This window comes from Eriocheir sinensis, chromosome 25 (assembly GCF_024679095.1).
Source record: "Eriocheir sinensis breed Jianghai 21 chromosome 25, ASM2467909v1, whole genome shotgun sequence".
NCBI classification, from domain to species: Eukaryota; Metazoa; Arthropoda; class Malacostraca; order Decapoda; family Varunidae; genus Eriocheir; species Eriocheir sinensis.
In genome coordinates, this window is record NC_066533.1 from 16,102,206 (window position 1) to 16,116,583 (window position 14,378).

Genomic DNA, 14,378 nt, shown 5'->3' on the forward strand with positions numbered 1-14,378 from the left:
CATTATGTGTTTGTTTGTTCTCTCTTACTAGTATAACACACACACACACACACACACACACACAAAGGTGATGTTACGCCTAAATCTAAACACAAAACCGATTCTCTCCTTCTCTCTCTCTCTCTCTCTCTCTCTCTCTCTCTCTCTCTCTCTCTCTCTCTCTCTCTCTCTCTCTCTCTCTCTCTCTCTCTCTCTCTCGTCTTCTTCTTCTTCTTCTTCTTCTTCTTCTTCTTCTTCTTATTATTATTATTATTATTATTATTATTATTATTATTATTATTATTATTATTATTATTGTAGTAGTAATAGTAGTAGTAGTAGTAGTAGTAGTAGTAGTAGTAGTAGAACCATTATACATAGTGACAATCCTACCTGTGTGTGTGTGTGTGTGTGTGTGTGTGTGTGTGTGTGTGTGTGCTGGTCAGGGAATGATTTATCTCTCTGTGTTTACTTCCCATGAAACACTTTTTCTTCCACGCCTCATGAAGACACTTGTCGCACTCTCTCTCTCTCTCTCTCTCTCTCTCTCTCTCTCTCTCTCTCTCTCTCTCTCTCTCTCTCACCCATTCCCATCCCCCATTTTTTCTGCTGTCACTGTCTATTAATAACAATTTGACTGGACTGACTGCCAAGGGGGGGAGGGGGGGAAGTAACTGACTGTCTGAATGACTCTCCCCCCCCCTTAACAACCCCCCTTAACCCCCCATACCAAAACGAAGAAAGAAAAAGAAAGAAAAAAAACAACAACACAGCGACGGTCGGAGTATCGTCTCAGGACTCCACCAGAATCTTGCCGAAGGACGCCGTAGGACCGCGCGCCGCATCCTAAACCCAAGGACTCCCGGCTCTAGGGTCCCACGGCTTTAGACTCAGCCCGCAGCCCCCGCCCAGACAGCAGAGGCGCCCGGGCAGCTGCAAGGGAGAGTGAGCCTTGCGCCGCCCCGCCCGAAGGCTCAGGCGGGGCGGGAGTGGATGAAGATGTCATTGGAAGACCACCCAGCTCGCTCCCTCCCAGCGCTACACCATGGATATTAGAGAGAGAGAGAGAGAGAGAGGGAGAGGGAGGGAGAGAGGGGGGGCGTCGGGTAGGGGTAAAAACATTGTGGAGGAAGCATTTGATGAGCAAGAAGCAAGTGCCGCTGCCTTCGTCTCAGGTTTTATACGTACTGTGAGCGGATGATGAAGCCCTGCCGGGCCCCGACCCCCCCCCCCCTTGCTGCCCCGGCTCCCGCCCCGCCGCCCCCCCCCCCAGCCCCGCGCTCCTCATTTGCATATGGAAGTAATGAAGACCGGATATAATTCACAGTGTAGCATTTTTTGGGAGGCGCTGGCGGGAAGGAGAGGGCGGGGGAGGAGCGAGGCCCTGCCCCGCTCCTCCCCTGGCGGCTGCCCATGACTCATACTCTGCTCGCATTTTAACGACCGGCCGCGATGAGTGACCACCCGCCTCTCCGCGACCCTCGTGCGCCCCCTCAGGTAGTGAGCGGCGGCGGCGGCGGAGGCCCAGGTGGAGGGCGGTGGAGGGAGGCGAGGCTCCGTGGGGTGCCAACTGGGGCCACACGTGCTGCCGCGACGCCCATATGTGCGTGTGGGGGGAGGCGTCCCCCCTCCCCCCGCCCGCGATAAGGGGGAAGATCAGCGGCCGTAATTTAAATGACGGCGAGCCATGTGTTCGGGGGCAGATGAGGCGGCGATAGGCGGCGGGGCCGGGGACATGCTGGTGGCGGGGCGGCGAGGGCTGGGGGGGCGGGGCGGGGGGCGTCGTTGACAGGCGGCGATGAGCGCGTTATATTTACGGAAAAAGGAAGTACGCTTATAACAGAGTTTCTGTGAATCGGGTCGGGGCGGCGGGGCCGCCGGGGCGCCTCACGTGGCCTGCCTCCCCCTCCTGCTGACTCTAGTTTGGCCTGGCCAGGGCGGCGGCGGAGGGCGGAGGGCGGCGGCGACGGTGCAGGCCTCGTCCCCGCCGCTCGGGGCCCGCCATGAGGCCGTGGCCGGGGCCCCGCTCATGGCCGCCCTTCATTTCCAGCTCCGACAATTTAGGAATTATCTTGGTTCTGGCGGTGCCACTTGTGCGGCCGCGATGTGGGTGGCCCGCACTCCAGCGGCCCCGTTGCCTTGGCGACGGCGGCGGGCCAATGGGGCGCGGCGAGGGGCGGGGCCGCGGCTCGCTCCGCCCCCGCCGCCGAGGCACAAGACAACGTTGTGCGGCCAAATCGTTTAGTAGACGCATGTTGCCCCCGTGGGATGGATTGTCGTGCTGGGCCGTGTGATGGGTGCTGTGCAGTGAGCGTGGCAGGTGTCATGTGGCAGGGATGGGGGCCGCCGCCCCCTGTGCTCTAACGTGCTGGCCAACAGTGTCCGGCGGAGGACCGGCCGCTCCCGACGCGGCTCTCCAGTGAATTGTGTTGTGTGACATGGCCATCGCCGTGGGAGGCGAAGAAAGTGCTGGTGAGGGCGGTGTGTGGGCGTCCGGGGCCCGCCCGCATGAAGACTTGTGCACTAGAACTAGCTGGGCAGACGCCCGCACCGCCCTCGCCCATATTAACAAGGTAAGTGCCGGCCAGGCCGCCTGCGTGTGCTGTGCATCCCTCTCCGCTCCGCCGCCCAGCTGCCCCGCGTCCCCGAGGCCTCCACGCAGCCTCCCGCGCGGCCCGCCTCGGGGCACGCCAGCGCCAGGGTGGTCCGGGCTGGGGCTGGGGCCGCGGCAGCACAGTTTTGGTGCAGCAGCAGCACCAGCACAGCCCGCCGCCCCTTGGCTCTGAGGGTGGCCGCCGCCGCCTCCTCCACCACCACACCACGCAACTCTCCCTCCCTCCCTCCCTCCCTCCATGCCTCTCCCTGGCTGGCGTATGTTGTGGCGCCAGGCCCGCTGCTGCTGCTGCCGCTGCCCGCCACCACCTCGCACACACAAACACTCACACCTCACTCACGCTCGCCCCACTCAGGCACGCCGCCGCCGCCGCTCACACGCCCCGCCGGGCCCTCAGGAGCCGCCAGACGCTGATTGGGGCCAGAGTATTCACGCTCAGGCGCCGACGAGGATCCCTGCACCCCCCCACCCCCGCACCCCTCCCCCCCCCACGACTCACGCGCCGCGAGTCCGGGAGAGAGAGAGAGAGAGAGAGAGAGAGAGAGAGAGAGAGAGAGGGCAGGTAAACGCACGAGGCCTGGGGAGTTATTGTCCTGTGGTGTGGTTGCCGCCAGCCTCCTTACCCCCCCCCCCAGGCCCTCCACCCCGCCCCGCCCCGCCCCGACACACTCACGGCAGACCCTACACCGCCACGGCCTCCTCCTCTTACTCACACTCCTCCTCCTCTTCCTCCTTCACCTCATCCTCTTGCTTATTTTCCTCCCTCTCTTCATTTCACCTTAACCTCTTCCTCCTCTTCTTCCTCCTCCTCCTCTCACCTTAACCTCTTCCTCCTCCTCTTCCCCCTCCTTCACTTCTTTAATCATAATCTTCACCTTAATCTCCTCCTCCTCCTCTTCCTCCTCCTCCTGTTTCTCCCCTTCCTCCAGCGGCATCACTGACATCAACACCAATACTGCCATTATTCATCACCAATCACCACCACCATCACCACCAACACTCAACACCAAAACATTACCATTATCATCACCATCACCACCATCACTGCGTCCTGTACTGCCATCACCATCAATACCACTACTATCACCGCCACCATCACCACCATCACCACCACCATCATCACCACCAGAGTGAGGACAGAGACTCATCAATGCGTAGTCATCACCACTTCTCTGCACCAAGACCACACACACGTACACACACATACGCACACACACACAGAGAGAGAGAGAGAGAGAGAGAGAGAGAGAGAGAGAGTAGACTTAGGCACAAGGGAGAGAAAAGTGTCTAGGTCATTGAGAGAGAGAGAGAGAGAGAGAGAGAGAGAGAGAGAGAGAGAGAGAGAGTAATTTTAATCCCTTGCTCACTATTTCTTACAATGAATTGCTTTCCTTCCTTGTATATGCCTACTTCTTCTTCCTCCTCCTCCTCCTACTCCTCCTCCTCCTCCTCCTCCTCCTCCTCCTCCTCCACCACCATCATCATCACCACCATCAGAATCTCGATCAAAAGAATTCTTATAAAACTTCCTTTACTTCTGAGTCATCTTCGCTTTGAGAGAGAGAGAGAGAGAGAGAGAGAGAGAGAGAGTAAAGCTTTCTGCCGTAGATATATTCACTCACCTTCGAAATACAGACACCCTCCTCCTCCTCCTCCTCCTCCTCCTCCTCCCAGCTCGCCTCGTTGATAGATTTAGTGGTTCACGGAAGACATCTTTGCATATTAAAGTCTTCCTCCTCCTCCTCCTCCTCCTCCGTGCAGGTGTGTGGAGAAGGCGTAAGCTTGCTATAAAATTCGTGAGAGGACCAAACACTCTCTCTCTCTCTCTCTCTCTCTCTCTCTCTCTCTCTCTCTCTCTCTCTCTCTCTCTCTCTCTCTCAGTTCATATTTTTTCGTGTTTGTTTTTACGTTTCATCTTTATCTTGTTTTTTTTATTTATTTTCTTGATTTCTTTTATCTTTATCTATTTCTCTTTATTCCTTGTTTCTTTATTCCCTGGTTTTCCTTTTTTATTTGTTTTTAATTTTGTCTCTTTATTTACATTTATCTCATCTCCATTTCCTTACTTAACGAGTATGTGTGCTTCTCCCTCCTCCTCCTCCTCCTCCTCCTCCTCCTCTTCCTCCTCTTCTACTTCCGCTTCCTCAGTTTATTCTCCCGTTTGATCTTTCATCCTCTTTCTTTCATCTTTTTCTTCCTCTTTGTTACTCTTCTTCTTCTTCTTCTTCTTTTCACATTATTCTTTCATGATTCTTCTCTCTTCTCTCTTTTCTATCTTATTTTTCTTCTTATTTTTTTTATTTTTCTTATGTTATTTTCTTATTTTTCGTATTTTATTATTTTTCCTCCTCTTATTTCTCTTATTTTTATTATTTTTCCTTCCCTTACTTTAGCGTCAGACTGAAATGCTTTGGTAAGAGAGAGAGAGAAGACGTGGGAAGTGAAAAATTCGAGGGATTAACAGAATTTATCAAGAGTCTAGCCATAATACCACCACCACCACCACCTTCACCACCACCACCACCACCACCACCCTCAACACCAACAGTCATTATCACCACCACAAATATTATCACTACCACCTCCACCACCACCACCACCTCCACCACTGCAAGAACAAAGACGCTACGGGGGGTAATTAGAGAGAGAGAGAGAGAGAGAGATTTAAAGGTGGTCTCTATGGTTTTTGCTTGTAAGGAGGAGGAAGAGGAGGAGGAGGAGGAAGGGGGGGTTGGGGGTGGCAGGGGGAGCGTCGATCCCTGATGATGGAGACTTACAGTAATTATCATAGAGAGAGAGAGAGAGAGAGAGAGAGAGAGAGAGAGAGAGAGAGAGAGAGAGAGAGAGAGAGAGAGAGAGAGAGAGAGAGAGAGAGAGAGAGAGAGAGAGGTTGCTAAGGAAGAGGGAGATGAGGTGTGAAGGAAGAGGAAAACAGTAAGAGGAAAGGGAAGGAGGAGGAGGAGGAGGAAAAAAAGAACAAGAGAAAGCCAAAATAAATAACCCCCCCTCAAAAATAAAAGAGAAAGAAAACGTAGCTAACAAGTTCAATGATCATCTATTCAAGTTCTCGTTAATTAAGTTTTATTTCTTTGCTTATTTACAAAGGTCGCAAGAAGTCAGTCCGTAAAGAAAAGAAAAAAAAACGTAAGCTGCACTATTTTCTGTCTTAAGTTCCCTTCGTTAAAAGCTTCACATCGTTACATATATTTATTGGCCTTGTTTCATTGTGTGTGTGTGTGTGTGTGTGTGTGTGTGTGTGTGTGTGTGTGTGTGGTCACGCCTTTTGCCTCTTTCTAATTTATCTCTCTATCTTTTTGTTTGGTTCTTATGTCTCTCAGCGAACCTTTGAGTGTATAGCTTTGTGTATCTCTCAACGAATCCTTAACAGCTTAACGTCAGCTCTTAGGTCGGTAACGCTTCTATCCCTCCCATCAACTATTTACAAAGGCCGAAAAGGATATCAATCGTGTCGTAATGAGTGCTTTTGTACATTCGGCGGTGGCTGAGTGGTAGCGTGCTGGGCCCACATTCACCGCGTAATGGACGACGCGAGTTCGAATCCCCACGCTACCACCTCGGGTTTTTCAGTCACCGCCGAGTGGCTTAAAACTACCCACATGCTGTCCTGAAGACCACCCATCAACCCGGACTCTAGAGGAAACCGTCCAAGTGAATCAAGAACGAGTTCCGGGGGGCAGGGGCAGCATGAGCCAAGAAAAGATGGCGACACTATAAACACTTGCCTGCGCCATGATGGGCTGGGGCCGACTACCATCTAGGCCCCTCAAGCAAGCCTACCGGCCCTTAGGCGTTGACGTAAAAAAAAAAAAAAAAAAATATCACGGTACAAAAGAATGATCAACCTGCCAAAAGGGTCATAAAACTATCTCTACAAATGCCCAAAACTCTTTTTCAATATTTCTTTCAGCACATCATATTTTTCATCATCGTTAGTTTTCATATCATTCTCTTTTACGTACCAAGTTTAATCACATTCCACTTTTAATACCCCGTGCACCATTGCCCTGTTCCTCACCCTTTGTTCCTTCCTCCTGCAGGGGCGGGCGACGGGTAGCCGGGCGGCCCTGTGGGTGCGGACTAAGCTGCAGGTTCAGCTCCTGCAGCTCGGCCTCTTCAGCCACAAACACGCGGGCAAGGTGCTCTTCGTGGCGCTCCTCGTCCTCGCCACCTTCTGCGTCGGCCTCAAGAGTGCGACGCTGCTCACCGACGTCGAGAAGCTTTGGGTGGAAGGTAAGCTTGAATTTGGAGCTTTTTATGTGGAATTAAGCGTGACAGGTGAGGTGGAAGGTGGAGCTGTTATGCCAAATTTGGTATAAGTGATTTTTTTTTCCTTTGAAGCAGGATTGAATAGAACGCTTTGGGTGGAAAGTAAGCTTGAATTTGGAGCTTTTTGTGTGGAATTAAGCGTGACAGGTGAGGTGGAAAGTGGAGTTATGCTAAAATAAGTATAGGTAATTTGTTTCTTATAAAATACCGTAGGATTGAAGTTAAGAATAGAAGCTTCGGGTGTAAGGCAAACTGAGTGAAGGGCATTTTTGTGTTTAATTAAGGCAGCAGGTGAAGTAGGAGATTTAATTAAGAACACGTGAAGTTTTTTTGTTCGTTTTGTTATAAGGCGACATTAAAATTAAGAACAGTGGTAATATAAGCTCTGGGCGGGATGTAAGCTTAAATTTCGAGCTATTTGTGTGGCTATGGGTGGCAAGTGAGGTGGAAGGGGAAGAGGGAGAGAAGGTGGAAGGGGTGTGGAAGGGATCGGTGGAACGGAGGGTGGTCTTGATAATCCACCCCACTAACTTTCCTCCTTATCTCGTCTTGTCGCTCATTAAGCCTGCAACACACACACACACACACACAGGAAGGCACTCTAGAACTTGTGGGTCTGGCTGAGGGGACGAAGAGAGAGAGAGAGAGAGAGAGAGAGAGAGAGAGAGAGAGAGGTCAGCCTAGCGTGTTGTAAAGCTATGTGATGCTGATAAAAGCTGTCAACTTCACTTCTCGGCAGAATCCGGTCTAAAAATATATATAAGGTAGCGACGAAGAACGAACCCAGAATAGTGTTAAAAGTAGACTACTAGTAATTAAAAGTAGCAGTCTTAAAAGTAGCTGGAAAAGTAGCGAATAAGTATACAGGAAGCAAACTTAGAATGCGTAAAGTTTAAGTAAATGGAAGTAGGAAACCGAGTCTAGAGAAGAAGAAGAAAAAGAAGAAGATAGAAGAGGGAAAATGGTATAAACAGGCTTCGAACACATGCATAGAAGATGGGAGGAGAGGAGGAAGAAGATGAGAAAAGGAAGAGGAAGGGAAGGATGGAATGGCTGAAAGGAAGGGTTAGAAGATAGGAAGGAGAGTGGAAGTAAGATGATTTTTATGGATGAATGTGACAAATATAAGAACATAAGAACGTAAGGAGTCTGCAAGAGGCCGGTTGATATAGTCGTTTTGTAAGAGCGTTGAAAATAGAGGTTAATTAAGTAAGTTCGTTTTGTAGACACGTTTGACAGATAAAAGAATAATAATCGTTGAACGGGGAGTGATGATAAACGTGAAGGAAAATGTTGCACAGATAACCACTTCATCACCACTTCGATATCATCACCACCATCATCACCACCACCATCACCATTCACTTTACTTATCGCTATTGTAATCACCATCATCACCACCACCACCACAATCACCACCACCATCACCACTCCCAATATTCTCATCACCACTTCGATATCACCACTGTCATCACCACCACCATCATCATTTACTTTACTTAACTTTTCTTATCGCTATTGTAACCACCACCACCACCACCACTACTACCATCATCACCACCATCACCACTACCATCACCACCACCATCACCACTACCAATATTCTCATCTCCACCTTCACCATCACCTTCAATACCTCCACCCACCACCACCATCACTACCTCAACCACCATCACCACCACCACCATCACCACCACCACCATCACCACTACCAATATTCATAAGAACATAAGAACATAAGAACGTAAGGAGTCTGCAAGAGGCCGGTTGGCCTATACAAGGCAGCTCCTGTACACTCAACCCCACCTTACCTCACCATCCATGGCTTTATCTAACCTCTTCTTGAATGTATCTATGGTATTGGCACCCACAACATGGCTCCCAAGCCTGTTCCATTCGTCCACCACTCTATTAGTGAACCAATTCTTGCCTATGTCTTTGTTGAATCTGAATTTGTCTAACTTAAAACCATTTCCACGCGTCCTACCTGGCTCTTTCACTCTCAAAATTTTATTGACATCCCCTTTATTAAATCCCTTCATCCATTTATAAACTTCGATCAAGTCTCCTCGCACCCTTCGCCTTTCTAGAGAGTGTAGATTTAACTGCTTTAGCCTGTCTTCATAAGGCAAGTTCCTCACCCCCTGAATCATCTTCGTCATCCTCCTCTGTACAGATTCTAACATCTTGATATCCATTCTATAATAGGGGGACCAGAACTGAACTGCATAATCGAGATGAGGTCGAACTAGTGCTAAGTAAAGTTTGAGGATGACTTCAGCGCTCCTATTGCTCACGCTCCTTGAGATGAAACCTAGTACTCTGTTTGCCCGATTTTAGCCTGAATGCATTGAGCCCTAGGACGGAGGTCAGCGCTCACTAGGACTCCTAAGTCTCTCTCCCGCCCAGACCTGCTTAGAGGAGTGTCATTTAAGGAGTAATTGTGTAAGGGGTTATTCCTACCTACACTCAAAATGCTACACTTCACGACATTGAATTCCATCTGCCACTTCCTCGCCCAATCATATAGTCTGTCAAGCTCATCCTGGAGAACGGTAGCGTCGCTGTCTGATTGGATTACTCTACCGATCTTGGTATCATCTGCGAACTTACTGACATCGCTACTGATTCCTGTGTCCAAGTCATTGATGTAAATAATAAAAAGCAGAGGACCCAGCACCGACCCCTGTGGGACTCCACTCGTAACACTGCCCCATTCAGATTTCTTACCATTGATTTGCACTCTCTGCTTCCTACCACTAAGCCACGCCCTGATCCAGCTCAAAACTTTCCCATCTACGCCGTGAGCCTGTAATTTTAGTAATAGCCGGTGATGAGGGACTTTGTCGAACGCTTTACTGAAATCTAGATATAATATGTCATAGTTTTCATCTCTGTCCACCGCCTCGATTACTTTAGTGTAGAAGGACAACAGGTTAGTAAGGCAAGACCTACCCTTTGTGAACCCATGTTGTGAGTCATGAATTAAATTATGCTTTTCTAGATGGTCCCGAATGCTCCTGGCTATAATCGACTCTAACATCTTTCCCACAACTGATGTTAAGCTAATTGGGCGATAGTTTGAGGTGGCTGACTTGTCTCCCTTTTTGAAAATCGGGGTCACATTAGCTACTTTCCATTGATTGGGCACATACCCAGAATTTATCGACATCTTAAAGATATCGGTAAGAGGGCCACTAAGGACCTCCTTGCACTCTTTCAGAACCCTTGGGAATACTTCGTCAGGGCCCAGCGATTTGTTTTTCTTCAACCTACCAATCTCATCCTGGACTACTAGTGATGATCACATCCCTGAACTTGTCGTTCTCTTCGCCCTCGTATACCTGAACTCTCTCCGGAATGGTTGTTAGATTTTCCTGCGTGAAAACTGAGAGGAAATAGTCATTTATCATTTGACTCATATCTTCTCCATTCTCAACGAGCTCGCCCGTGTTTGTTTTCAACGGTCCAATTCTGTATCCTTGTTTTCGTTCTGTACAATTTGAAGAAGCCCTTGGGATCGCTCTAGGCCTCGTTGGCTACCCTAATCTCATAATTTCTTTTAGCTAGGCGGGTGTTCTACTTCAACGACCTGGCTAGCTCAACATACCTACCCCTGAGGTGGATTTCTCCGTTCTTTATTTTCCTATAAATTCCTCTCTTCAAGCCTATTTCATGCTTGAGTCTGCGGGTCATCCATTTGGGGTCGTTATTTTCCTTCCTACGTGCTTGGTAAGGGATATGCTGTCTCTGACCCTCTGCAATTTCTCTAACTAAATTATTGTAGGTCATTTCTACATGGTTCCCCTGTCTTTCCGGTTCCAGCCCTGAGATCTGGCCCTCATCCAGCCCTAAGGTTTCCCAATTTACCTCCTCAAGGTGTTTTCTGAGCCCCTCATAATCAGCTCTTCACCACCTTCAATACCTCCACTACTACCACCACCACTACGTCAACCACCATCACCACCACTACGACCAACACTAAAACCACCAATATTCTCATCACCACCACTACCACCACCGCTAATATACCCCTCACCACCACCACTGCCATCACCACTACCACCAGCGCCCAGCAAAAACCAGGCTCCGCGCACCACCACCACCACCACACAGGTAAAGACAGCAATCTCGCGCTCCTCACCTCGTCATTTTCACTCCTCCAGGTAACAGTGTGATGAGCCAGACCTTGACACCTTCACCTGGTTTACCGCGTCTATACTTCTTGTTTATTATGGCGCTTATAGTCTGAGCTGGTTGATGTATTTTTTTGTTTTTTTGTTTTTGGGATATTGTTTTTTTTTTCTTCTTCACTTGTTTTGTTTTGCTGTGTCTATTTTTGTTTGTTTTTGTTTTCGGTGTATTGTTTTTTTTCTTCTTTTCTTCACTGGTTTTGTTTTGCTATGTCTATTTTTGTTTGTTTTTGTTTTCGGTATATTGTTTTTTTTTCTTCTTTTCTTCACTTGTTTTGTTTTGCTGTGTCTATTTTTGTTTGTTTTTGTTTTCGGTGTATTGTTTTTTTTCTTCTTTTCTTCACTTGTTTTGTTTTGCTGTGTCTATTTTTGTTTGTTTTTGTTTTCGGTATATTGTTTTTTTTCTTCTTTTCTTCACTGGTTTTGTTTTGCTATGTCTGTTTTTGTTGTTTTTGTTTTGTTTTTGTTCTTTTTCTTGTTCCTGTTCTACGTTTTCTTCTTGGTTCCTTTTATTTTCTCTCATTTTCTACTGTGTTCTTTTTTTCTTCTTCTCTTCCTTCTTAATGTTCACTTTTTAACGATCTTTTCCTTTTTTTCTCATGTTTTTTTTACTGTTTTCGTCTTTTCCTGTTTCCTAATTACTTTCTTCCTCTTCTTTTTATCCCACTTTTTTACTATCGTTTCTTCTCTCCCTCCTCCTCCTCTTCTTCCTCCTCCTTCTCCTTTCCCTTCCTCTGATATCTCCTCTCTTTCTTCCTTTCTCTTCTCTGATTACTCCTTCTCTCCTTACTTCACCTTACTTTCCCTCCAGTATTCTCCTCCTTCTTCTTTCTCTTCCTCCTCCTCCTCCTCTTCCTCCTTCTCCTTTCCCTCCGTCTCATATCTCCTCTCTTTCTTTCTTTCTTTTCTCTAATTACTCCTTCTCTCCTTACTTCACCTTACTTTCCCTCCAGTATTCTCCTCCTTCTTTCTCTTCCTCCTCCTCCTCTTCCTCCTTCTCCTTTCCCTTCCTCTGATATCTCCTTTGTTTCTCTTCCCACCCCATTCTCTTTCTTCCTTTCTCTTCTCTCATTTCTCCTTCACTTTCTTCACCTTACTCTCCTTCTCCCTCTATCCTTCTCCTTCTTCTCTTCCTCCTTCTTTGGTCGTCTTTATCCTCTTCCAGCGGGTTCGTGTTGATGGGCATCGTCACCACCCCTTCCCTTCCTTCCCTTCCTTCCTGCCCCATCTCATTAGCACAACCCTCTCATCTACGACCCTTCACCCCTAGCCCATTTATTCCCCCTCAACATCCCTTTCAACGCCCCCTTCACTTCCTTCCTATCTTCTTACCCTTTCCTTTCCGCCCTTGCATCCTTCCCTTCTTCTTCTTCCTTCTCTCCTCCCATCTTCTATACATGTTTCCAAAGCCTGTTTATACCATTTGTCCCTCTTCTTCTTCTTCTTCTTCTTCTTCTTCTTCTTCCAAGGGTGAAAAGGGGAGAGGGAGTGAAGGGAGATAAGAGAAGAGAGAACAGGGAGAAGAAACAGAGACTTAGAAAAGAAAGGGAGAAAGAAGATGAAAGGAGGAGAACGAGAAGGAGGAGGAGGAGGAGGAGGAGGCAAGGGGCGACACACACACACACACACACACACACACACACACACACACACACACACACACCCCCCCCTTCCCCAAGAAGAACCCTCCCCTCACAAAAGAACCTCTCAACGCCATTATTCACAATAAATTGATTCGAGCCACAGCGCGCCACTCCGCCACCACCCGCGCCCCGCAGATCTAATTGGTTGCAAAAAGGTGCGCGCGCGTCCCTTTGAAGCCCTGACGGAGGAGGAGGAGGAGGAGGAGGTAAAGAGAAGCATATGGAGAAAGGGAGGTGGAGAATGTGGAGAAGAGAGAGACTTTGGGTAGATAGAAAAGGAAGAAGAAGAAGAAGAATTGCGTTTAGTGTATATTAGGATTAAAACCCCAAAGAGAAGAAGGAAGAAGAAGAGAAAGAGGAGGAGGAGGAGAAGGAGGAGGAAGAGGAAGAAGAAGAAGGGGAAGAAGAAGAAAAAGAATTGTGGTTGTAGCGTATATTAGGATTAAAACCCCAAAGAGAAAGAGAAGAAGGAAGAAGAAAAAGAGGAGGAGGAGAAGAAGAAGAAAAAGAAGAAGAAGGGGAAGAAGAAGAAGAAGAATTGTGGTTGTAGCGTATATTAGGATTAAAACCCCAAAGAGAAGAAGGAAGAAGAAGAAAAAGAGGAGGAGGAGAAGAAGAAGGGGAAGAAGAAGAAAAAGAATTGTGGTTGTAGCGTATATTAGGATTAAAACCCCAAAGAGAAGAAGGAAGAAGAGGTGAAAGAAGAGGAGGAGGAAGAAGTAGAAAAAGAAGGAAGAAGAGGATGAGGAACAAGAATTGTGTTTGTAGCGTATATTAGGATTAAAACCCCAAGGTGAAGAAGGAAGAAGAGGAGGAAGAGGAAGAGGAAGAGGAAGAGGAGGAGGAGGTGTTTATACTTTCACATACAGCGATGCAATAAGATTCGTGTGTTCGTATGTTTGTGTATAAATGTTGATGAGTCGCCGGCGTCTTCCTCGTCTCTTTTGCATAATGGCCTGTGTGAGAGGAGGAGGAGGAGGAGGAGGGGGGGGGAGGAGGAGGAAGAGGAGGGGGCGCATATTTGAAGACACATCCCTAATCTTGTGTTTATGAGAATGTGCTACAAATGGGTGGAGGGAGTGCTCTTCCCCTCCTCCTCCTCCTCCTCTTCCTCCTCCTCCTCCTCTTCCTCCTCCTCCTCTTGCTCGTTCTTCATCTTTGTCTCCGTCGTCGTTGTTGTTGTTGTTGTTATCGTGTTCATGTTCTTAGTTTGCTTTTTCTTCTTCCTTTCTTTTTCTTTTTTTCTTTTCTTCTTCTTTCATTTATTGTTGTTGATGTTTTTTGTTATTGTTCTTGTTTTCTTCTTCATCTTCTTCTTCTTCAGTTAAATCCACTACCATTATCATCTTTCTCTCCCTTCTCTTCTCTTCCTCACCATCCTCTCCTTCCTCCTCCTTATCCTCCTCCTTCGCATCCTTCGACTCATCCTTCTACAGCATCCTTACATATGGGAGGAGAGGAAAGAGGGGAAGGGATGGGAGGGGAGAAGACAGAGGGAGGGGGGGAGTCCTTAACGTATCCTAAACCCACAAGGAAAGTAGGATTCTTCTCATCACCCCCAATCAGCAGAGTCCTACGAGGGTCCAAGATTAAATTCACGGGCGTAACAGAACCACTTCTTGCTTTAATTTTGGTGGTGGTGATGGTGAGGGGGGGGAGGGG

At 48.1% G+C, this 14,378-nt stretch overlaps 1 protein-coding gene across 1 annotated transcript in view; it reads left to right on the plus strand.

The window, feature by feature from the left end:
* Positions 1-2,201: 2,201 nt before the first annotated feature.
* Positions 2,202-14,378, plus strand: part of LOC127003491 (protein patched-like) — a 96,445-nt gene continuing 84,268 nt past the window's right edge. The window contains exons 1-2 of the mRNA XM_050870246.1: positions 2,202-2,552; positions 6,652-6,844. Coding sequence (XP_050726203.1) covers positions 2,418-2,552; positions 6,652-6,844 — 328 coding nt within the window. The 5' untranslated portion in view covers positions 2,202-2,417. The remainder of the gene's footprint in view (positions 2,553-6,651; positions 6,845-14,378) is intronic.